General features: G+C 34.6%; 11 protein-coding genes across 11 annotated transcripts; 8 read left to right on the forward strand and 3 right to left on the reverse strand.

Annotated features, from left to right (window-relative positions):
* Positions 1–6,877: 6,877 nt before the first annotated feature.
* Bfra_007059 (uncharacterized protein) lies at positions 6,878–7,249 on the reverse strand (the record flags this gene model as incomplete). The annotated part of the gene is made up of 1 exon (XM_037337433.1): positions 6,878–7,249. The coding sequence occupies one exon, from the start codon at positions 7,247–7,249 to the stop codon at positions 6,878–6,880; it is 372 nt and encodes a 123-aa protein (XP_037186813.1).
* Positions 7,250–8,755: 1,506 nt separating this feature from the next.
* Positions 8,756–9,675, forward strand: Bfra_007060 (uncharacterized protein; the record flags this gene model as incomplete). The annotated part of the gene is made up of 2 exons (XM_037337434.1): positions 8,756–8,951; positions 9,005–9,675. 2 exons carry the CDS (start codon positions 8,756–8,758, stop codon positions 9,673–9,675), a joined length of 867 nt encoding a protein of 288 aa, XP_037186814.1.
* A 1,258-nt stretch (positions 9,676–10,933) lies between these two features.
* Bfra_007061 (uncharacterized protein) lies at positions 10,934–11,837 on the forward strand (the record flags this gene model as incomplete). The annotated part of the gene is made up of 2 exons (XM_037337435.1): positions 10,934–11,036; positions 11,098–11,837. 2 exons carry the CDS (start codon positions 10,934–10,936, stop codon positions 11,835–11,837), a joined length of 843 nt encoding a protein of 280 aa, XP_037186815.1.
* Positions 11,838–13,402: 1,565 nt separating this feature from the next.
* Bfra_007062 (uncharacterized protein) lies at positions 13,403–13,971 on the forward strand (the record flags this gene model as incomplete). The annotated part of the gene is made up of 3 exons (XM_037337436.1): positions 13,403–13,552; positions 13,620–13,627; positions 13,707–13,971. Coding segments are annotated over 3 exons (423 nt in total), but the record flags the coding sequence as incomplete, so codon positions are not given.
* Positions 13,972–14,623: 652 nt separating this feature from the next.
* On the forward strand, positions 14,624–15,468 carry Bfra_007063 (uncharacterized protein; the record flags this gene model as incomplete). The annotated part of the gene is made up of 2 exons (XM_037337437.1): positions 14,624–14,726; positions 14,777–15,468. The coding sequence occupies 2 exons, from the start codon at positions 14,624–14,626 to the stop codon at positions 15,466–15,468; spliced, it is 795 nt and encodes a 264-aa protein (XP_037186817.1).
* A 272-nt stretch (positions 15,469–15,740) lies between these two features.
* Positions 15,741–17,676, reverse strand: Bfra_007064 (putative class i alpha-mannosidase protein; the record flags this gene model as incomplete). The annotated part of the gene is made up of 4 exons (XM_037337438.1): positions 15,741–16,038; positions 16,088–16,590; positions 16,647–17,191; positions 17,244–17,676. 4 exons carry the CDS (start codon positions 17,674–17,676, stop codon positions 15,741–15,743), a joined length of 1,779 nt encoding a protein of 592 aa, XP_037186818.1.
* Positions 17,677–18,402: 726 nt separating this feature from the next.
* Bfra_007065 (uncharacterized protein) lies at positions 18,403–19,027 on the forward strand (the record flags this gene model as incomplete). The annotated part of the gene is made up of 2 exons (XM_037337439.1): positions 18,403–18,693; positions 18,818–19,027. Coding segments are annotated over 2 exons (501 nt in total), but the record flags the coding sequence as incomplete, so codon positions are not given.
* Positions 19,028–19,496: 469 nt separating this feature from the next.
* Bfra_007066 (putative c6 finger domain-containing protein) lies at positions 19,497–20,750 on the reverse strand (the record flags this gene model as incomplete). The annotated part of the gene is made up of 2 exons (XM_037337440.1): positions 19,497–20,603; positions 20,667–20,750. The coding sequence occupies 2 exons, from the start codon at positions 20,748–20,750 to the stop codon at positions 19,497–19,499; spliced, it is 1,191 nt and encodes a 396-aa protein (XP_037186820.1).
* A 1,243-nt stretch (positions 20,751–21,993) lies between these two features.
* Positions 21,994–22,802, forward strand: Bfra_007067 (putative o-methyltransferase b protein; the record flags this gene model as incomplete). The annotated part of the gene is made up of 3 exons (XM_037337441.1): positions 21,994–22,143; positions 22,259–22,441; positions 22,488–22,802. 3 exons carry the CDS (start codon positions 21,994–21,996, stop codon positions 22,800–22,802), a joined length of 648 nt encoding a protein of 215 aa, XP_037186821.1.
* Positions 22,803–22,863: 61 nt separating this feature from the next.
* Positions 22,864–23,667, forward strand: Bfra_007068 (putative alcohol dehydrogenase protein; the record flags this gene model as incomplete). Its single annotated transcript, XM_037337442.1, has 2 exons — positions 22,864–22,869; positions 23,413–23,667. The coding sequence occupies 2 exons, from the start codon at positions 22,864–22,866 to the stop codon at positions 23,665–23,667; spliced, it is 261 nt and encodes an 86-aa protein (XP_037186822.1).
* A 77-nt stretch (positions 23,668–23,744) lies between these two features.
* Positions 23,745–24,422, forward strand: Bfra_007069 (putative alcohol dehydrogenase protein; the record flags this gene model as incomplete). Its single annotated transcript, XM_037337443.1, has 2 exons — positions 23,745–24,344; positions 24,369–24,422. 2 exons carry the CDS (start codon positions 23,745–23,747, stop codon positions 24,420–24,422), a joined length of 654 nt encoding a protein of 217 aa, XP_037186823.1.
* Between the last annotated feature and the right edge of the window lie 779 nt (positions 24,423–25,201).

The following is a 25,201-nucleotide window of genomic DNA, read 5'->3' on the forward strand; positions in this document are numbered from 1 at the left end:
CCCTTTAAAATAAGAAGGTTTTTAATAAAACTAATATATATATATATATAAAAAAGATAATATATATTAAAGGGAACTATTATTTTAATTAAAAAATAATATAATATATATATCTTTTTAAAGATATTCAATCTAAAAATTAGTTTATTATATAATTAGATTATATAATCGTTGCTTATAAGCTTACAAAAACAATTATTAATCTGAAAACAATTATTAATTTGAAAATGGCCATAAAATATAAAAATGGTTATAAAATAAAGAAAACAAAAAGGGGTTTTATTTCGAAAGAATAAATGGATTAAAAAGAGATTTACAAGGGATTTATAAAAGTGGAAATATTGAATTAGAAGGAAAAAGTATAAAAGAGGCCTTTTTTCCCTTAAATATAAAATAAGAAAGATTACTATTCAATACAGATTCTTTAATATCACGTGTCACACTGCTTATATAATCCATTTTAGTCGTTAACCAGAGCCAGCTTCTATATTACATATTATTAGCCTATGACCTACGAAATATAGATATTATAATTTTTAATAATTTCTTTGATTATTGTTATTATTTATAAAAAATAATTGATTTTCTATATTCTTATAAATATTCTTATAATTCCCTAATATTTATATATAAATAATTTATATTATTTTTGTTGGAAATCACATGTGTAGTACGTGTATGGCACGTGTACACCACTATAAAACTCCTTCTCCGTACTTCCCGGATATATAGACTTTATATACATATTCAACATATCACTCTCTATGCGTAACTTGCTGTCTATTTCTGACAATTTTATTATGAATTCCTTAATTATCTAATTAGGAATATATATTTTCCTATGAAAATATATTATATTATTTTCTTTTATAAATTCTGGTTTTATTACTTTGAATATATATATTATTATAATATTGCTTTTATAATATAATTAAATTTTATTTCTTAAATAATTATTCTTTAATATATATATAACTATAAGCTATAATATATTATAAATTAATGATTCGTTTTCTTTCTTGAATATAATATATAATTTATATAATTTATTCTCTTAATATTCTAATTTTCAGCTAAAAATATTGACTTTAGTGTTTTCTGATTTTTTAATATATAAAATCTTAAAATTGTAATTGGTCATAGTTTCTGATTATTTAATCTATTATCTATTTAATTGTTTTATTATAATAAAATAAACCAAATTCTTATAATCCACATACACTTATACTATATATTTTGATTTCTTTAAATAAATTTATTATTTTCTAAATATATTGATTATTACTAATAATTTCTTATTATATATTTTATAATTTAGTTTAATTAATAATAGTTTTCGAAAATAGAATATAATTAATTATTATTTCTCATTTTAGTTTAATTAGTTTAAAATTGTTTTTATAGTAAAATCTAAGAAGTCCATTTTTATTATAATTTGTTTCTCAGAATTAAATATTAATAGTATTAGTTTCTTTATTATTATTTGTTTTAATATATCAAATATCTTTTATATTTTAATAATCTATTTGAAATTTTCTTAATCTTTTTTAATCAAATTAATTAAAAGTATTATAATCCCTAAGTAATCTTTAATAAATTTCTAATAGAAATTAATAAATTCTAAAAAGAATTATATTTTTTTAATTATATTTAACTGTTTTCATTCAAATATTATCTTAATTTTATCTTTGCTTATTTTGAGTTTTTAATTTAATATAATAAATCCTAGAAATTTTGTTTTTGTTATATAGAATTCATATTTATTTAGTTTATATAGCAAATTAACTTTGACTAAACTTTCTAGAATATTATTAATATCCTTAATATATTGAACCTTATTATCTGAATATATTAGAATATTATTCAAATAGTATATATAATAAATATTTAGATATTATAATAATATATTATTTATAAGTTTTATAAAAGTAGTCAATACATTAATTAATCTAAATAATATAATTTGATATTTATATAATCTATATTTAATTTTGAAAGTAGTTTTTCATTCTTTATCTTTTTTTATTCTAATCAAATAGTAATTATTATATAAATCTATCTTAATGAATATTGTTATTCCATCTAATTAATTTTTTAATTTTATAATTAATGAAAATGGATATCAATCCTTTTTTATAAATATATTAAGTTTTTTATAATTTATAATTAATTTGTTAGATCTATTTTTCTTAGATATTTATATAATTAGACTAATTATTTAGAACACAAATTCCCTAATCCATTTTTTAACTAAATTGTTGTTAATATATTCTTTAAGTATTTTTAGCTTATTTATTAATATTGAATAAATTGGAGTGTATATAAATATTTTGCTTTTCTTTAATATTATTTTATAATCTTATAGCTTATATTCTAATAAAACCTTATGAATCCCTGATTTTTTGAAAATATATTTATATTTTTTATATTATTCTAATATTATAGGTTCTCTTATTTTAATTATAATTTCCTATTATATTATTAGCTTTTATACTTATAGAAAAAGTATACTAGCCTTTACTCTTAATAGAGAATTCTAGACTAAATATCTTATATCACTAGTATTATTTATATTTAATTCTTTTTAGTATATATTATATCTTATGAATACTTGGAATATATTATTATAATTATTTTTATACTAATTAAATATTATTATCTCTAATAACCAATCTATTATAAGATTATATATTCTTAATTATAATATTCCTAAAATAATCTATTATTAGCTTAATAATATAATATCAAGTTGTATAATCTTTGAATATTGAATTATACTCATTTATACTGATTATATTTTCTATAAAATATTTTTATTAGATTCTATTAGTTATTTATTAATTAATTATAATTAATAAGGATTTTGTTTTTATTAAAATAGGACTTTTAAGTACTTTATAGTTTTTAATGTAATAAAATTTCCTATAACTCTTGAATTTATTATGATAGTTTATGTTTATTTATTTATTTTAATTTTATAATAGATTTATCCTATTTATCCTATAATATTCAGTTATAATATAATTTGTTTATCCTTATTATTCTAAATGATTTTATTAGTAAATATTATTTTTTGAGATTTTTCTTTTTCTAAATATATAGTATTTATTTCTAATTTTGTTTTATTATTAAATAAATCTTTTTATAGAGTATATTAATAAATCCCTCAAATAACTTTTATTATAATATTTATAACTGGTGGTAATAATATGGCTTAAGTTTGAATATAATATTCTTTTTTAACTTTTTTGTATAGAAATAAGTTCTTATTTTTATTCTGCTTAAATATATATTAATAGAATATTTCCTATAACTTTTCTTTATTTAGTTATTAGAGATACTCTATGCTAATCCTTTTTATAAAGAATATATTTATAATAATTTTAAATCATAGGATTTAATATTAATTAATATATTTCATTTTATATACTTCTCCTTTCTCAGTATTTATTATACTAAAATCTTTATTAATAATTCCTTTATTTATATCCTCAAATTTCCAGATATAATGATTCTATTAACTAATCTTTTAAATTAATTATAATTCTCCTAACTATAAATCTTTATTTATCTATAAAAAATATTCAATTTCCTTTTTTTCTTTAAGCTTATTTTTATAAATTAATAACAATATAATTAGTTTTGTTATATTTATAATATATAATTATAGTATAAAAATAATATTAAATTAGCTCTTATTAAATTTATTCTTAAAGTTGTTCTTTTTATTTTCTGTTTTTTTATTTCGATATTTTATTATCTAATACCCTATTTTTCTATATTCAAAATATAAATTATTTTCTTTTCTTTATTTCTTTTTCTAATTATTATTTCTGAATATATGGTATATAGTATTTAATTTTATGAGATCCTTATATTTCTATAGATTATAATATAATTTATTCTTATTTTTATGATATTATTTTTGCTTTTGATTTCCTTAAGATTTATATAATCTTTAACTTTATTAATATTTATAAAGATAATTATTTGCTTTAATAGAGTTCTGAATTAGATTGTTTAGGTTTATATTCTCAATAAATCTTTCTAATTCCAATCTGATTTCTAATTTAAGTTCTTTATAATAATAATTTATAATAATAATATTATTCTATTTGATTGTTTTTATATATCTTCAGAATTTTATAATATAATAAAATATTAATTTTATTTACTTAAAGTTGAAGATCTTATTTTTTGTTATTTTTAGTTTATTAGAATTCTTAAAGATTTTATGAATCTCTATTTTGAATTCTTTAAAATTGTTAAAAATAATTCAAGTGAATTATATATAACTTTTATTGTTATATTTGAAATAATCTTATAAATATAATTAAATCTACTTACTTGCTTTTTCTTATAAATAAAATGTAGTTTATATACTTTTGGATTTTATAACTATAAACTTGTTTTTATTAAACTGAAAGTAGATTTCTAATTATAAGAAAAAAATATCGAGTTTCTATTAATTATCTTGATATTTGTTTAATAAAATAATCTTAAGAGTTTCAATAATAATAATCTCTTTTAGAGTATTAATTATTTTGATATCGTTAATATCTATTATTAATATAAACTGATTTGTAGCAATATTTCTGAATATTATATTTAATAATGATTTTATTGAATTAATATTTAAAATAAAAATAATGCTCAAAGTGTTATAAGAATTATTTCTAGAATTATATAGAAATATTTAGAAATCTCTTAAGATAATTTAAATTAAATTTCAAATAGGAATTCAATAAAATTATAATTAATTATAATTCTTATAATTATAGTAATAAAACTAATAATTGTTTTTAAGTATAAAGCTTTTATATTATAATAAAATCCTATTCTTTATATAAATCTTTATTCTCTATAGAACCTAAGATTCTATTCTATTTGGAATCCTTTTGGATCCTAGATTTTAAAGCTTCTAACTTCTTGAATTCTAAGCTCTAAAGACTCTATTATATAATAATTATCACGTGATATATTATTACTCGCTGTAATAATAATATCTATTTTTAGATTGAATTATTTATAAATAAATAATCTTTAAAGATTTTGAATATATTGAGAATTTATAGTATTATTAAATATTAATAGTTTTATCTAAATACCTAAAAGATTGTTTATTATAAATAAAGATACTAATTGAGAGTAATATATCAAGATTAGATAGGAATTGATAATATTGATAGCAATTTTTTTTTTATTCTTTTAATCTATAATCTCTAAGTGAAGATCTACTAGTATCTCTTCTTTCTCTATATATATTCTTAGTATATTAGCTTTTAGTATTAGAAATATAATATATTCATAAAAGTTTATTTAATTATTACTTTTGAAAACAACAAGAGATTTATATTTCAATTTAATTGAAATTGAATTTATTATATTTGAATAATATGAATTTTTATATCAAAATATATTATAAAGAAAGTAAAAAAGGAAGCTTTTTATAATATAATACTTATAATCTATTAAATGTAAATAATAAATTATACGGTAAAAACCCCGAATGTTATTATTCCATGTATTAATACCTCAACTAGTATATAATAAGACAAAATATTATTATTTCGTTATACTATCGCTAAATTTATAGGCTAGCAAATTTCGAATCTAGTATACAATCTTTTAGGAATTAATGAAATGAAAAAAGAAGAGATAAAATTATTAATTAGAATTCAAGGAATATAATTATATAAATTTTTCGGAATTATCTTTAAAATAAGAATTAAAATCTAATATAATAATATCTTAGTAATAGGAGGGTTAACGCTAAAACTTGATTATTGTAACAAAACTAGCTGGAAAATTATTAAATTGAAATTTAATTCCAGTTTTTGAGATAATTCAAAATAAATTATTTTACTAAATTCTTTAAGCTCTAATCAATAACTATATTTTTTTTCTTTTATTTAATTAATCCCTAAAAGGTTTTATATTAGATTAAAAGATTGATAAGCATTACAAAATACTAGTTGAGGTTACTTTAGTTATAAATCTAATATTTGAGGTATCAATACATGGAATAATAATATTCGGGGTTTTTACCGTAAATTATATATAATAAATAATTTATTGAATATATATATCTAATCTATATATCCAGAAAGTCCGGAAGAAGAGTTTTATAGTAATGTATACATACTATACACGTACTATATATGTGATTTCCAATAAATATAATCTACTTATATATAAATTACGTTATAAATAATATAAATTATTAATATTGGTTTGAGAAGGATATAGAAGACATAGTACCTACGAATGTAGGTCCTAAATGTCTATATTGTATTCTGTTTAAAGAGCTAGCTATGTATAGGAAGTAGTAGGTCTTATATTGTCACGGGTTCAATACGTAGTTATGTGGATGCCTTAGGCATCCGCCCTCCATATAGTCGGCGCCTCTCCGCCTCCTTCTTCACTCCTTGTAGAATATCATACATCTTATCAAGTACCTATCTCTTGCACCGTGATATATATAGACCTACTGAAAGAGCTAGTCTCTTTTGCTTTCGCTTATGGCTTGTAATACAGTAGCTAATGAATTGAAACTGTTCACTATATGATTAACGTTCATATAATTAAGATACAAATAAAGACTTATATTATATTATAAAAATAGAAAAGCTATAAAAAAGTAAGGCTCTGTTTATAGGAAATAGGATATATTAATAGTCTATATCTGAGGCATAAAAGCAACTATAGATCATATAGTTAGCGCCGTGATAATTTCTATAAGAAAACCAAAATAAACAATTTGAATTCAAGAGACAACGGAAAAATCAAATACGACCGCCAAATAACTGAGATTCTTAATCTAATCGCATAAAACAGTAAATAAGACAAACGCTAACGCCGATCAAGAAGTCGTCTATCATCTTCTCTTTTTCGCTTTCTCGATTTTCTTTTGTTCCTTTTGTTCTTCCTTATCTCGCTCTTGAAGAATTTTATTTCCAGAAAGTTCCTTATAGTCTCTCATAATATCCGATGCTTTTTTCGATCGTGTCCCATACTTGTCACTCCAATTCTCCAGGTTGCTTCGCTGAGGTAAGCATTGGTCTAATTCTCGATCGCTACCTCTCTTTATCGTCTTGCAAATATCAATAACAGTGTTTAGTTTCTCCTTTTCTCTCTGAGATAGAAGTCGATGCCCGCGTTTACAATCTTTCTCAATGAGATCTTGATAATCAGTTTCTAGCTTGATGTTGTCATCTAAATTGACCCTGATTTTCTTGACTGTAATCATAGTTTATGATACTATGGTGAAAAAAATTGATTTTCAGTGGTTATCAATATATGCGAATGTGAGTGGTGATATTTGAGAAAGAATAATAGTAGAGGTATTTCTTGATACTAAGGAAAGTAGTGTTGATGTTGTTGGTTTGAAAGAGTTTAGTAGACAGTTCAATAGAGAATCTCTCTTCTTTTTATATCTTCTTTATTACCTTTCCAACATTTAGGCACCAGGGTCGTTGGAAATGATTCAGGCACTGATACTACCAAAAGTCTAAGTCCAGTTCTAGGCATTGCAAATATAATTACAGTCCTAAGTCTACTGGTCCCAGAGAAGTTTATGCGAAACAGTAGGCTTTATATTTGATAAGAATTGACAGGAGCTGGTACTTGAAGTCCCTTGAAGAAAAAAAGCTTAAATCCAAGCAAGTAGATTTCACGCTTGAATGTGAAGCTACTTATTCTGCTGAGATATCTGAGAAGTTCTGGGTTTGAAGTATATTATAAGGAGGATTTCAAGAACATCAGACCCTAGATAATAAGTTGAGCGGACACTTTAGCAGGGAGTTACTTCTGTTCTCTTCTAATGACACTTCTGGTATTTCACAGATGTCAAGACTTATTTTTCTGCCTTGGCACCACGTGATCACAAAATTAAGATGTTGAAAAACATGTACGATGTAGGCCACCTAGGTCAGTACCCCGACGGCGGCCTGGTGCCTATATAGACGCTACAACCCCAGGTAACCCTGATCCTCTGAAACTATATAATTGTTTGTATAATGTGTTTGTGTTGTATAAATACCTTTGTGAAATAGTTTACATGTGAGTAATGAAGAGAAGAAGACCGTTTAGTTATTAATCGTGTGTCTTTCTACTCAATCTCAAATATAAGCCGCGACCGTGGAAACACTCGTCGATTTTCCAATCTTTAAATTCCATATTTCAGTATCACATCATACTAGTGAACACTAGTTATTGATAAACCCAGAGTGTATATGAGCGACGGCGCAATGTCATTGAGTAGTTACATAGTCTAAGTGAATGATTACCTAGGGGTCCCGTATAAATTCCATTTTAATCTCAAGATCTTTAAACCTGAGCTGGTATCAAATAAGGTGTTGAGCCACTTTACAACGATTATAATCGCTAAGTAGACACTTGTCAGTAATTCGGAGGTACGGCTGATGCATAGCCTCTTTATGGTGCATTTGACACTAGCTCCTCATGTTTTGCCCCATATACTTTATTCTACGGCCAATGTGATGATAAACCATGCTACAGTAGTACAGCAGTATCAAATGCACTATTTCTCTTAAAATCTCCCTTTCCCTTTGCTTCATGATTCTGGAAGAATATAAAAGTTCAACATCCTACCACTGGACATCAATTTAATCCTGCTGATATTCAAAGTCTACACACCAAGCAGATACCATCAAAGACCACTTCACAATCCTGCGATTTAAGCTCACTTTACCATCAATTTTTCACCTGTATCAGTCACATGTCACCATCAAATATGATTAAATTCGAGAAATTCAATAAGAAAGTTATAAAGGCATTACCACACAATCTGGTAAGTCATGATGAAGAAGCTGATGCTCTACCTTGTATGACTCTCAGTGAAAAATGGGCTTTCAAGAGCATACTGAATCAAGAGAAAATAACATTAAGTACAAAGCTTAACGTGCAAGGCAAAGCCAAGCCTAAGACTCGTAAGTACCAAAACTCTTCGATTTCTCACGTAGCATACTAAATTATTTTTCAGAGCTTGAAACTCCCATAAACAACTCCCGCATCACAAGATTGCCACAGGAGATACTCCTTCGAATCGCAAACAACTTAGACTTCCATGGAAACCAGAACATAGTACCATTGGCGTTGACTTGCCGTCACTTTTACCTTCTCTTCTGCAATGACATTAAACGTGTGGATCTCAGGCAGTTGATATGCCCTTGTACGAACAACGATCTGCCACAGTTTGATATGGACCATGATCACATGCCCAAGTGCCGACCATGCCCACTTTGGTCTTGTATAGAGGACTGGAGCGGTCTTGGAGGATATCTATATTGTTCTGGGAGGCATAATTACTGCTGCCCAGGCCAATCAAAACTCAAGGAATGTTATTGGTTATCTCGGGATCGCGGTTATCTTCCCTGGCCAATCGAAACTAGGGGTCAAACGATAATTCGAATCAAGAATCAAGAAGAGGCTGCCAGATCTCTTTGCCATGCTCTCTCAGTTGGACTTTTTATCAAAGTTTCCGCGCTTTGCGATGTGAAAGCAGATTTTTTCATAGGCCGAGCAAAGACAAGTCACTACGCTGTCCCAAGTCTCAAAAGCATATTATGTGAGTTAGACCGACAAGCGAGGCACTGCTGGGGCAAAGAGATGATGTTGAATTATTCTGAATGGAGGGAGATGATTGGGTTTTGATCCGGGACTATCTTAACTTGTGCCACTCTACAGAAAGAAATTGTTGAATCCGGGGAGTTAACAGGGATTGGGCATACGATGGTTCAACCGTATAGTCGCTAATTAGAAAAGCTTTGCGCATGCGAATGCAGACCAAGTTTCTTCAACCACGCAAATAATTGACCTATAAAATGAAGAATTGTAGTGATATGACTTTTAATCTTGCCTCAATATCTACGTGGTCAATTATTTAGCCAAGTGCAACCTGTTTCATCATGGAAGTGACTTTAAATGACATAATTGGGATAGGCTATTCTAGTCCAAGGCAACTAACAGTCTGAACTATAGTCCAACAATACAAAGATTTGAATATCTAAAAGTAATTAGAAATTTGAAAATGTTCTAATTTTTTGATCAAGTTCAATATCTCAAATGATTTGAATGTTTTGATTGATTTGGGAATTCAATAATTTTCATCCTTGGATTGTAGTCCGGATTATTGAATACTTTGTGAATCTTGTCTTTTCAAACAACTTTTCTCGAAGTAATCCTCAACAGGAATCAGTATTTAACATTTTAGTATTTGAAATTGTAATATTTGACGAAAACTTAATTTATTGGAATAACCAAACAAGTTGGGCTGGGAAAAGCTTGTCAAGATAAAAAAGAGTTACCATACATCGGAACTTAATTATATTCTATGTGGAAAGCTTTAGGCAAACTATCAATTCATGTTTTATACCCTACAATACCGGACTTGAACAACTTCAATTTCGTCCATATTAGGGAAGATCCTGTAAGTTCTCCTCTCTACCCTTTCCGTGATTGTTAGAATCCCGTAAATTGTGTATGATCTCTCATCCATTGGGCAGCTTTGGCGTGTGAACTCTCCATCAATATCCAGCCATGCTTTAGAAGTTCGCCTTGAAAGCTGGCTTCTGTAGACCCCTCCATGTTATTGGCTTGTAGAGTGAGGTTGCTAATCAATAATTCTTACGTCGTTGAATGCCAGTGAAGTACGGCTTTCTAAAATGTTACGGCTAGATTACCGGTATGATTCATACGGTTGTAATGTCTACTCACGAAAAGAGGCTAGTTGTATTACAGTGCCCATTTTCTTATAAAGTGCATGCGAACACACCTCCACAGAAGGAAATTCACGATTCTCCGAAATATCCTCATTCACACCACTTAATAACTTTTCGAATTCACAATCTGAATCAACCAAAGACTCGAATTTATTGTCACTTTCAAGCTTAAATTCTTGAAACTTCTCATAATGCCATCAGGAAAAAAGGATCATTATTTGACACTAATGGCGCTTCCCAAGTCCGCTGAATCTCCACTTGAAGATTATGTCGAGCCCAGTTCCCAAATCTCTGGTAATTCTTTTCTCAATCAGGTTGTTCTAGATTCTATTAAGCTATGCTAACTTATCTCTAGCCATCAACAAATTTACGCAGCAGGTTTCAACCCATGAGAAGAAGTCTATAGTTGACGTTTTTCCTACCGAGCTCATTGCAAACATTGTGGGGCATCTTGGTCCAACATTTGGAGTAGTATTTGGTCTGACTTGTCATCAAGTATATGATGAGTGCAAGCGTCAGTACCCACACTCAGATGCCCTTCTTCTGGAAACACTTCTATGGGATAAGAGCTCAAAGGAAGACGTCCAGCATCCACTATTTCGACCATCCGCTCGACTTCACGATCTACTTGGTGAATGGATGGGAAGTGGCGATACCACAAAATACTTCTACTTTCGAGATCCAGCTCTCGGATCATCTGATCTCTTAATGTACAGCGCCATACCGGGATACTACGTTGGCAAGTTTCTGCTCCGTGAAATTTATGGCGAGGAAGCCGATCCTTCTGGCCACGCTTTGAGGCAGTTGCTTTTGGCATGGTGCGCCTACGTTCACATTCAGAGAGGATGGCTACAGTTCCGTGGAGACGATGAGCCTCCACACTATCCTTCGCCACTTAACATGGGTGGAAAAGCATGGATTGATGAGATGGGTAGAATTGTGACTGTGTACAAGAACAGAGAACCAGAAAATATATTCATATACATCGTCAGAATAGCTATTAATGTAGCCAATGAGGAGTATGGACAATGCTCATCAGTTATTGAAGCGAGAAAAAAGCAGTTGCGGGAACAGCAAAAAGGACTGCGAGCGTAGCGCGCTTTGTATCATGCAGATTAATTGCATCCTAGTTAGGCTACGACCCATATAACAGGGGAGGTTATATGAATGGACAGCAAGCACAATCTTAAATTTAGCTTAGTATTGTACCGAAACCTCAAATAGTCTTATTATGATATCTACTACTTTATTCTGCTTTATTCCGTGCTGAGATGCTTCCTTTGAATCTGTTTGATGTTTTTAAACGACCCTTCCAAATCAATCCCGAATCAGTAATCTTTTGAACATAGTAGATTTTACTTTTGATCACGAGCTATATTTAGTTTCCCGTAAGCTTTGGTTTATAGCGATTTGAGAATCCATTCTACAAATACAAACGAAACATTCAATGAACGTGGAAATTAATGTATATCTGTTAGTCGAGAACCACTAATCTCCTGGGGTATTTGCTTCTCGGTTAACTTTCATTTGGGATTACACCCTCAGATGACATCGGGGTTGTCTATAAGATCCATTGCAAGCCTTTTTAGTAAGTCAAACTTGTTTTATTTGATATGAGGACCGTTATAGATGTTGGGTTTCTCTTTCATTCTTGTTACTCAAATTTCAGAGACACAAATCTTGCTCTATTTCGCTGTAGGCATCATCAAATGTTCCTATAAACATATGGAACTCTTGATTTAAAAATATGATGGATTTTTCTGTATTTATCCTGATATGCAAAATGAGATGCAGAACTAACGGCATGAGAAATGCGGGGAGATATATCTTAGAGATAGAAATGAGCCCTAATGATATAATCATGGAAGAAAATTCTATAACATTTAAGTTTTTTTCTAAGTGACATACCCATAATTTTTGTTGAGACATAAAGCTAGAGGGTATCTCGGCTAATAAGATCTCTTAAATCTTCAGCCTGCATGACGCCTTAAGCGTGTTGAGAGCTTGTTCATAGATTAGGACGAGAAATTGATCGTCAATTGGAGTTGCAACGTGAATTCAAACGAATCTATTTGAAGTTCTGTGTCAACCAATCAACTGAAGACGACAAATTTCTTTCAAAAATCTGTATCGAATTTAGGAATACACTCTTCAACAAGAACCCCGGGAATTCCGTCCTCCTTTTTCCTTCGGAAACTATATCCTCAAAAATGCCTCTTTAGGAACCATTCCAAATATGCACTTCTAAAATGCGATCTGCAGTGGAATTCTATCACAATATGTACTAAACAACTGAAAACTCGAATTTTCCTACTCTTTGTCCTAAAAATTCAACATAGAGACTTTAATTGAAAGGACCTACAGGCTTGCCCAGAGGCCAAGAACAATCTATGATTCTTTGAAATAAAGAATTAGTTTATAGAGATAGAATCATGGAATATAACAAAAGGTCACCGCAGAAGAAGAGAATAATATTTAGCTGTATTGCCATACCTTCTTTCCTTCTTTCTTCTTTTCTTCTCAATGAAAATCACCACGTCGGTACTGCCACCAAAGTAAATTTAATTCATATCAACCTGTAAGCTATGAATGTTGCAATACTGGCATAAACTTTCCTAGTCGCTGATCATATGCGATGGATCGTTTAACAACAACCAGAGAGAATTCTATTTCTCAACGTAGCCGTAAACTGCCATCGATTTCTACATCAATGGCCGTTCAATTTTCCGAAAGATCAAACCAATGGATCATGCGATAAGCGCGTTGAAGTTGCATGCGCATACCTGATAATCGCTGGAATTATGTTCAGTGTAGGCAGAATTGAACTCACTATTTTGGGACGTCTTTGCTATGCAAACGGATATTTCTCGAGTAGAGCTTTACTTGTAGATGAGCTATGTCAACTCTCAGGGCTTAAAGATCATGAGAAATTGAGGGTATCAGAGCGATGATAGAGAAACACAGTATATGGCTGAGAACAGCCAAGGAAAAGGTTCAAAGTGGCACAAAAGAAGATATACTTGGAGATTCTTCCGAGTACATGTTGGTCGATTGGCTTGAAGACGGGGGGAGAATATTGCCAATCCAAAGGTTCCAGGATCTTTTTAGAAGGCAGTCTTATATGTCGAGTGTGGTTATGATCAGTTGTGAAAATATCAGGGTTGTGTTCAATGTAATAACAAATGGAGGTTCAAATGTAGCTACACTCATCACGCTAGGAGATCTATAGATATTCATCCGCTAGATTGGGTTATTTTTCGTCTATTGAAAATGGAGAAACGTTTTAGTGTGAGGTTGAAGTGAAGTCGAATTCTCTGGTCTTGAGTGTTAGGTATAATTTGCTACAAAAAGTCCCTTAGAATTTAGGGACAAGGTCTCGTTGATGTATCCGTTTTGATGCGAATATTTCCTTCCTAGATAGTCCAAATTCAACCAAATGCCACACCACTCACAAAACATGCCGCTAAAGCATCTTGGTCTCATTGATCCAATTGCTTATCAAGATGGTATCTCTCTAATTTCCACCACTGTGATTGTCTTATTCTGTATTTCAAGGTATGTTTTAGGAGAAGTACTCGCTATGGCTCTCGAAGTGGTACAGTAGTCACCTCATGAGGTACAGAATGATATGGCATCAAATGGATAAGCTGCGTATACGGTGGTAAGTTGCCGGACATGCCTTTTCACGATTGACCCGGGAATCATGGATACGATTCAGCCGTACAAAACATCTATCTGCTTATAAAGATCACCTCCAGACTCTATTTTTCCCCTTCATTTTCCTTGCCAACATCATCCTGATTATTTTTCGACGATTTCACATCGACTCGAAGATAACAAATTTTTAATATCACAGCTCCATCATCTGGTTGAATTATATTATGGGCGCCCAAATATCGAGCGAAAAGTATTTTAGCTCGAAATTTGGAAAGATCAAGAATGTACTCCATTCTTCGTTTAGATCCCGAGCTACAAAACAATCGGGTGAGTGGATTGGCATGATTCATGGTCACTAGCTAACGAAATACCAATAGACTCGAAGCTGGAGAGGTTGCCTGCAGAGATTCTATTGAAGATCATGCGATTTCTCATTGTCTCAGACGTTTCCATTGCATTCACATGCCCCCGCATGTATGTAATGTTCAAAGACGTATTTCCGCGACCAATCAGTTTATGTAATGCTGGCGTTACCCCTCATATCGATCATCTTGATGCTCTCAAGGTTAAAAAGCTACATTCAAAACTCATCAAGTACGCACCAATGCTGAGAATATATAAACCGAAAGACTATATATACAGAGTAGTGACACGCGTATGTAAGCCTTCGAGATACGACATGGAACTTGGGTTCTTATTTCGTTACGAACACTATGGTCGGTTTCTTCGCCGACCATATTATGATAACGAAGAAAATTACAGAGATCTTAAGGACAAGTATCTTAATTATGAGTTGTTTGCCCATTGCTGGGCCGAAACAATGGAGGGAGTATTCACATATCCGTACCCGCACAACAAGGGACGAGTCATCTACGAGATGGAGATGAAACAAGAAATTCATCGGCTACTAGATTCAATGGATGATGCAACTCCTAAGCAGTATATCTTGCGCGAGTTCTTCATGAAGGAGTTCCTAGCAATTGGTACATATATAGAGGTGAAAGACCTCGTTATTGCCAATTTGTCTTTGATATATTTTAGCCAATGGAGAGAGATGTCGGATTTCTGATTTCAGACGGGGACAAAGCCAAAGCCTATAAAAGCAAAATTTTTAGTGTTTTGAAGTTTGAACTTCATTTATAGCATTGAGTCTAAATTACATAGTCATATTATGCAAGGAGAGGCTGGAACCGAGTGCAGCGGGTGATTATGCAATTATTAGGATAGCAATCAAGGCAGTGCAAAGAAGATTGATAGATAGACAATGCGAAATTCTGAATAAACTATGACGCAAAAAATCGCAACATGTTTAATATTGAAAAATTTAACTCGGTCCAAACACTATTTTGGCCTCTTTAAGGGATGTGCCTCAGTGTTAAGAACATACTCATCTAAGCTAATCAAATCTGGATCAGCAAAGATAAGATAGAAGTATTTGAGCGTTTCAGCCATCCAGAACGATTCCATTCTGTCCGCTTTGGGAGGATTCTCTGAGACGGTACAGTCGTCGAGAGCAGCATGCGCAATGTCGGTGATTGTATGTTTGATAATATTGTTGAACATTGTCCAGGCTTGTTCTCGCAACTTAGGATCGCCAGTGATGCGATAAAGTATAAAGACGGACTCTATTGCCTCGGGCCTGTTCAGAGTTAGACACGTCATTACCATGGGAATATGAGAAGCCTTACCTAAGAATATAACGTCCATCATCGAACTTCGTGACTCCAGCTACCAGTCGGTGCTGTTGTATCTTTTCATGCACAGTTTCGTTGCCTTCAGTGTCTTTATCTATACTTTCGAGCCACTTCTGCTCGTCCCAGGGACAGTAGCTGTCGTTCTCGCATGGAACTGTATGCATCTTTTCAGGCATGATCCCAAGTGGCATATTCTCATAAGCCCAGAGACACCCATCGGTAAGCTTTCTTGCCAATTCTAGATCCTGATCATTTTCGAATATCTTTGCACCAATAGCAACCATTCCTCCTGCAAAGCAGCCCAGATGTTGCGCTTCTCCATCCGTTTTGAGTTCCGTGACCAATGTCTTTCCGTCACTATCTACGTTACCGGGCAAGCGAACATCCTCACCATTCTTCGTCATCGGGCGGAAGAATATATTGCGTTTCATTGCAATCAATGCAAATTCATACATCCTCCTGTATTGCTGAGTAGCTCCACCAAGTAGTAGATGTTGCTTTCGAAAATTAGCATATAATAGTCGAAATCTTCTCGAAGATGACCAAAGCTTACCTTTGGCAAATACTCATACAACGAATCAGCCATGCCACCAATAGTGAAGCCTCCATATTCCACGAAGTTCTTGTGTTTCGCGTTTACAACCACCGGCCACATTCCTGGTAATTTAGATATAGGTTGCTGGTTGTCAAATATATCCACGATGCGCTGCACAGCATCATAGTATCGGGGATCACCTGTAATTTGGCTAAGTCGTGTAAATTCTAGAGTCAATGAACCAATCTCAGATTCTAGAACATTGTCTTCGGCTTCCTGCGCGGCACCAGTGGCAGCAACATGGTAGTACCATCGAAGAATGGGTAAATGATTGGGTGTATCGAAGGATTTGTACAGCATCTCTCCCATCTCCGTCGCCTTCTGAAGTAAAACTGGATACTTTCCATCACTTAACTCATAAGCGGAGAGAAAACCGCCCAAGTACCGAATAGTAGTTTCAAAGACGTTAATTTGCTCAAGAGCGCAAGTACTGAAATCAATCTCTTGGATAGCTTCGACGGCTACTTTGAATTCCGAATGCATGCCCATGATCCAAAGGGTATCTAGAGAAAGACTTAGTAGAATGACATAAAAGTCTGAATGCTCTGTACTGACCGAGAGTGTCGACCAAGCTCGCGGCCCACCCCCCGAAGGGATCCATTGATCCACCGGATAGAGGCATCACCTCATCTTTCAACCATGCATGGCTAGTATAGCCGCTCCACGCATGTGTAAAATTACTTTTGACGGCCTCAAGCCTAGCTTGCCGGATTGATTTCTCGGCTTGAGTTTCTTTCTCAAAGCGATGTTGGATTCTCGGTATGGTTGTGGTCGGGTTCTTTGGAAGAGGTATGAAATCGGTAACAGGAAAGCTATGCGGGACCTCGGACCATCGAAACTTGTTTCCTTTCTCATTCGAAGCCGACTGGACAATCAGTTGAGACCGATCATATGATTCTTGGTAGCGTTTAAGCGCGGGCCTTTGGTAGATAAGAAGGAGAAGAAAAATCGCAACAACGAAGGTCGATACCTTCCATCTGAAGGCCATAACTGTTAGTGGAACTACACTTCCGCAAAGAGTTATTTTAATTTTGAATGGAATTGAAGGAACACAACGTTATTAAAGAGTAAAATTTAAAGAACGTGTGGAAAATGAAAAGCGCCCATCTTCACAAAAATATGGAGAAGAGAGTACAGGTTAAATGAGGATAAAATTGATTGGACAAGGCTACCTCAAAGGGTTCAGTCGCCAATATTCAGGAGCAAGAAATGCTTTAAATGGTAGACAGTGACTTTGGGGGCGAAAGGTTTGTATTTTTTAATTTCAGGGGTGGGATTCCATTCTGTAAGCGCCCTCAAAAAATAACTTCCCCAGGATCAAATGAAAGTCATTGATTGGTCGATTGTTGAACGCTTTGCGAACTGTTTTACATTCATTCGCTATCTAATTGACAATCATGGGCCAAGTAAGCAATAATGAATGACCGTATTCACTGACCATACATGTTGAGCTTCGAAATTTTCCCAACATGTTGGTACTAGGACAATGACCAGTATAGAGAAGCATGAGCAACAATAATCTCTCCAGTGAGACATTCTTTCCCAAGATTTGAAAAGACTCTGATTATGGTGGATAATTTGGGAATTTAAAAAAGTTACCAAATGAATACTCAAGTGGCACGTTACTCATGCTTCAATCCGTCGTATACAAATTTGTGATCACTATTTGTTACGATTGTTCGACGACGACGGATAAGTATAATTGAGATCAAGTTATCTATCCCTACTCGGTAAACGAACTGCAATACGACGCTCCATCCTCAGCATTATTTTCGGCATCTCTGTTCTCTACACTCTTCCAATCTATGCCCAAACATACATCTCTTCCACCGTATGGATAGTGCCGGATGGTAACACTGCGGACCTTTCCAAAACCTATACCAAGGGTATAACTCTTCAGGTTACTTGGTACCAAGTTCCAGAGGGTCATCAATTCCAAACTCTATCAATCCGTGGGTTACGGCCTGGGATTATGACACAACGCAGTTCAGCCAGCTGCTCACAGGTATGAAGATCCACTGCTGTTATAACTTCCCACTTCTAAGCTCAATGTTTCGCTTCTGCACTTTGTTCTTCTTCTTGCTGATCGATTTTCCTGTAATCTTCCCGATAATGTGAATATAAACAAGAGTGGAACCTATGACTGGACCATCGCAATATCAGTGAGTATTTTGAGCAAAGATGCGAAATATGTCCCCCAATTCAAGGATCTCAATTCAGTATATGATTCCAGTTCTCAAGAAATACCAAGCACCGGATTCTGGGTCATTAATGGAGCCTCTTCATCGGCTTTGACAGCATCTCCTACGCCAATACACTCGATGCAGGAGCCATATTAAATCAATCATCGTTCTGGAAACAAGGTCTCGCATTCATATCATTGCAGGCTCCTGGAATACACAATTCCTAGAACCCGAAGAGTATGGATTGAAGGCTGCTTTTGTATCAGCAGCAAATGGGTAAGACCTTATTTCAGAATTGTGGTTCGGTTGGTCGCTCGTATCATTCAGTTCTGCCTCGTCTTGTAGGAAATGTCCAATACTTGGAATGTTGTCCAGCAGGCCCTTCAGACTGCCACACCTCTGGAACAGAAATTTCATTGACATTCCACCATCTTCGGGGATGAAAACTATCGGAGAGGTAGGGTACATGCGCAAACTGTCTGAATCATAGCATTCGGGAAACAAATTGGGCAGCAGCGGGATCAGTGCCATTCTCATCGAAAATTGAGATTAGTCCTAAGTTTCGTAAGTAGCTTTCTCGTCTGTACTACACAGAAGTGCACAAACGTGACATATCACCATCTGCCTATTTAGTTGAAGTTGCCACATTGATTGCAGCGTACGCTGCTAGCTTCTGCACAGGCCATGCCATTGCCCATTGCCAATGTTCAGGGAGAATGGATTGTATACCAAACACCTCTCTTTCCGCAATGCCTCTCATCCACCAGACATTATCGGCAGCTTTGCAAAGTGCAAAAAAGTGAGCCAAAACAACAAGTGCACGGTTGCTGTTTTCGTTCAATTGTCGAACAAATGCTTTAGGTGCGACTGTCGGAAACGCATAAATGACACGGCGGAGTTCGTAAAGATCCTCTCCACTTTCGATACCGAGTAGAATGCGTCCACAATAATTCAATGCAAAAGTAAAAGCATCTTGGCTTTCGTCATCAATAACCTCACCCGGTGCCCTCCAATTTAAAAGTTCCAAAAATGGTTGGTGATACATTTTACCACGAACATCTGCCATCAACGTCTTCATGTCTGGTTTGGCGGATATTAGAGCTTCTAGCTGACTATTTGGATCGAGCATAGGGATTGTTTGCGAGAACAAAACGACATTTCCGCGGAGAAGAGCGAACACTTGGGTTGGAACTGTGTATTGGCCAACATTATTGTTTTGCAGGAGGATGAATGCGGGCAGTCCAATTAGGATTGTGGAGAGGCACACAGCTTCAACATTAGCCTTGTTGATATTTTTTATGACTTGACGATGCTCACGAACAGCTGCATTGAAATACATCCGATGAATGTCTGCCAAGTCTTCAGCCGCTGGGTTGATCTTAGTAAGATGGAGAGCTGCAATTGATATCATCATGTTCAAGAGAACTGGATGATTGAAAGCTAGAGTCGGAGCACCTTTAGTCCAAAGATCGCGAACACCTTCATCGTGAATGGAAAGGAACCCTTTTTGGGCGGTCTCAGTACAAAAGTGATGAAGCAGGCGCATTTCAAGTAATCGACGTTCTTTTGTTTCACGACCCACTGTAATATCGAGCTCTCTGGAGGGATCAAGGTCATAAGGCGGATTGGAAGGGGACCTTGTATCTGCCGGTCGTTTTTGAACTGGTTCGGGATAGTGACATGATATTTCTCGGCGGACGCACGCATCACATGCTGGGCGTGCTTCGTTACACTTCGGATTTGATTAGCAACTCAGCCAACATCTGTTTCAAGTGTTTCATTCATTCGACTTTACCTTCACCTTCCGTCCTTTACATGCCATGCACCCTTGTCGAGACTTTCTATGGGCTCTAAGGCCTCTTGATACTGGGGTTGCCATTGTTATCTTTGAATATTGCAATGTTACATGAAATTGCTGCTGTTGAAACCCGATGACTCAGCCGTCAGGTTAGCAAGATCATGATTAAAATCAGATAATAGATCAACACGTGACCTGATCATCCAAGAGCCAACTTGTGGTCAGTTGTCCCAACAGACCTCATCCTTTTTTCGGCTTTTGATTCAAACGAAGTAGTTAATGGCAGCCTCAAAGCTCGCAAATGTGTTGCTGAAGCATATTCCAGCTATGCCGTTTCGTTTTCGAAATGCTCTTTTCACTTCTCCATGCAACCTCGTACAGATTTCAATTTGACACCGAAATATGTTGCCTGCCTTATTTTCTAGCTGGCCGAAGATTATAGAATGATCTTCGTAGAATGATTGCTTAGATCGCCTATTACGCTTGGGAGGTGATCGCTCCAGGTATCTTTTGTTCAATCTGAATGTGATGGCAGCACGTTCAATTACGGCAAGGCGTTAGCGTTGATCTATACTTGTGGCGAGAAGAAATCAATCACAAGTGGCCAAGTATTCGGCGAAGATATTGTTTGTTATGGACAAGATAGTTTTTTCTCCTAGGAATATGCTTTTTCCGCGCCGAATCCAATTTGGACACTATTGAGAACTTCCACAAATTCCACTTATTGCTCCAAAATAGTACTACATTTGCTGTCTGGATATTTTTTCTCCTGCTATTGTGAAGTTGTTGATTGTTCAAACTTTGCATTTGTCTCTTTGCCTCTGAGTCAAGTGACTGAGATATGGGCTTGACATGTTTTGCGTCGCTCTGTTAAAACAATCAATTGTGGAACCGCATTCAGCATAAGGAGAATAATAGAGACGGCATAATTTGGGTTAAGTTTTTCGTTGTTAGTTAACAGGCTAGGTGTGCTTAGTGGTTTGCGAAATATGCCCCTGAAGGTGTAATATCGGAAGGGCTTCGATATGAGGCAAAGCAAAAGTAAGCCAACAAAAGATCACCAGCTATAGGCAAAATCTACTATGTATGTCAGCGGCCCAGTTGCCAGGGTGTTTAATGTTTCCCCGGAACTTTTCCCAAATGGTTCTCTTTTGCAGTAGCATGTGAGGACATGTTGTTCACAGGTTTGAAAACTCTTTTCTTATGACCTTCAGACATCCAGTATCCTGTCCGAGGAAGACAGAAAATTTGTTCTTCTTATACCTGTGGTAGCTTTACAATCGATTCAAAACTGCTGATTTGCTTTGGAACAATTTAATCGATCATGGACACTATCAAGACCCTCGCTGAAGGAATACAAAATGCAGCAGCTACTGCAAATGAGGCTGGCCGCAAAGAACTGTTGGACTCTCTGAGAGATCTGCAATATTCTATCGAGAAGCCTGAAGATACAATGCAGAGAGTCATCCATTTGGTAAGATATGCGCTCTTCAACATTTAATCGCTTTATGATTGCACAAAGATTCAGCACACCTAATGCGTTCAAATCCTTCCCTATCAAGGAGTAATGCAAAATCTGGCCTGTAGAGAAACCACTCTTTGTCGATATAGGAGGAGCCTCAGGTCAACAATGTATCGAGTTTCGGAAAAGATTTCCTGATATTGAAGGTCGCGTTATATCCCAGGATCTACCCGGAGAAATCGAGCATGCCATGTCACAAGGTCTACCCGATGGAGTCGAGGCCATGGTTCGTGATTTCTACACTCCGCAGGTGTGTAATGAAAGGCCGTAGTCCAGAAAATGACTAACGCATACAGCAAGGAGCAAAATTCTACTACCTGCGTGCCATTCTCCACGATCATCTGGATGATAAAGCTATTCTCATTCTGAAGAATATCATGCAAGTCATGGAAAAAGATGCCTTAATCTTACTCGATGAAATGGTGTTGCCAAATTGCAATGTGGACTGGTTTGCTACGCAGACGGATTTGACCATGCTAGCGGCATTCGGTTCGATGGAGCGAACGGAAGCGCAGTGGAAAAGTCCTCTAGAAAGTGTGGGACTGAAGTTGAGGAGAACTGTTACTTATACGCAGGCTTTCAGGCTTAGCATAATTGCCGCAAGTCTTTGATTGGGTGGGATATATTTGATGCTAGAATCTTGAATATCAGATAGAACAGTAATGAACTCGAATGATAGTATTCCAGATTTCCATGCCTCGACAAGCACCCCAATTAATCATTTTGCTTCTAATCTTTACTTCTTACATAATATTAACATTCCGTTCTTATACTTGTCTGAATAGATCAGTTGATATTCACATCATTCCAATCCTTCGAAGTTCCAAAATACTATACCGCTACCACTACCTTTCTGAATTGACAAGACTGTCTTATTGGCACATATATGAGCTTACCTACCATCAGCTAACAAGTAAACAAAAAAACTGCCCAGGTGATACCGGTCAAAACCTCTCGGCATAATCAGCTCATACACCTTGCCTCTCAGCAGCATATAGCCTGGGCAAAGTGACTCCGAGAGAACCGAAAAAGCCCTGAACAGAGGTGAGATTCCATAGACTCTTTATGAATAAGTGATATTGACAGATACCCTAACCGGTTCCAACTGCTTCCAATTGTTACTTCGTTGCGTTCCAATCTCAAATTCATAGATACAATCCCAAGCCTCATAATGGTTTTCTCAGATTATTTACATTACAATAAAGATATATTTATCATGAGTCTTCCAAAAACAATGCAAGCTATCTATGCCTCCCGATCTTCAGTAACAGCACAGCTCCACCTCACTATCAAATCTTTACCGATCCCAACTATTACGCAGCAGGAATTAATCCTTCCGACGTTGCCAACGCAATACTTGATCGATACGGGGGGAATAAACCTATAGTTCCAGGTCGTGATTGTGCCGATACAGTTATTCAAGCCCCATCTTCCCCTCAACTTGAGGGTGTCGAGGTTTACGGAACTTCTGGTTGAGAACTTGGTCTTTCCGTTGATGGGACTCATGCCGAATATTTGGCGGTGCCTGTAGAAGGCTTGACTATCAAGCCCAAATGTCTCAGTTGGACTCAGGCATCGGCCGTGGGTGTTCCTACTCAACTGCTTATCTGCTGCTGGAGAAAGCTGCTGCAGGTGCTGGAGATGTGGCCCTGATTTTTGGCGCTAGAGGAGCGGTCGGAAAGGCTGCAGTAGAACTTACGAATGCCAAAGGGCTCAGGATCATTACTACATCGAGGATAGATGGTGCTCATGTAAATATTACATCGGATGAGAATTTGAAGAGCGTGTTGGATTCGAACAATGGGAGAGAACCTAGTATTATTCTTGACTGTGCAGGATCATCAGTATTGATGGAGAAGGGTTTTGCTATATTGGAAAAGTCTGGACGATATGTTTTCGTATCTGGCATGAGAGGAGGTGGACCAGAAGTAAAAATCGACGTCATGAAGATGCTTGTAATGGATCAAAGCTTGCATGGAGTCAATAGTTGGAGCGTTACCTTAGCTAGGACAAAGGATATCATGGATAATTTAGGGGAAATGTTCGAAGATGGAGAGATCAAAGGTCCCGAAGAAGAGTCTCTAACCAAAATCAAACTTACAGATGCGATTAACGCATACCAGGAGGTTGCAAAATTCGATGGAAAGAAATTCGTGAATACTGTGTAGGATCAATAGTCTAGTGTTGGCGTATATAGTAAATCTGGGATGCAATTATTTCCAGAATTTTGACTACTCAGGCTTCAAAAATGATGGTTTCTGACTTCACACTCAGAGACCGGAAACCTCGGAAATGTCTTACTGCGTCTTAAAACATCATTGTCATAACACGTGATTGTCATGCACGTGTTGACGCGTTTCGTGTTGTCTACATTCTTGTAGAACCTCGCCTTTTCTCCTGCCAACCTCATCCTCACTTAATGTGCCGTCCTTGAATTGAAAAGAGCCGACGATAGGTTAGTCAAATTACCTCTGTTCTAGCCGAGCAGAAAGGCAACTTCGATTGCGAGCAATTTCGATTGAGTCAATTTCTTGGAACCACATATTCATCAAGGAAAAGTATTATCCAATACGAGCTTTACAAAAGCTCTTTAGTAAATGCCATCTAACACTATGTTTTCGCACTGCTTTCTTCGTATCCGTTCTTTCATCCCACTCTCATACAGTTCAAATGCCGAAAGCACTCCAGTGATTAAAGACTTGGAAGTTGGAATAGATCCTGCAGCAAAATCATAATAAGATCGGAGTTATCAATGAACAGTATTTGATTGGTACCAGAAAACGATTAATCGTAGCAAAAAATCGATCTTTAGACATGGTGGACCTCAGATTTTCAGATCCTTTGTAGAGCCTTCTTAATTGGCTGGCAAGCTGACTAATACTCTATGCTTAACCGTTCATGACATCAACCTGAATATCCCATCCACTTATATTCACCATTTGTACGGAGCACAAGCTCCTTCCCAACAACCCACCCAAAATGCGACACTGAAAACATGGATGTTTTTTCA

The sequence above is a fragment of the Botrytis fragariae genome (assembly GCF_013461495.1).
Source record: "Botrytis fragariae strain BVB16 chromosome Unknown tig00000795, whole genome shotgun sequence".
NCBI lineage: Eukaryota > Fungi > Ascomycota > Leotiomycetes > Helotiales > Sclerotiniaceae > Botrytis > Botrytis fragariae.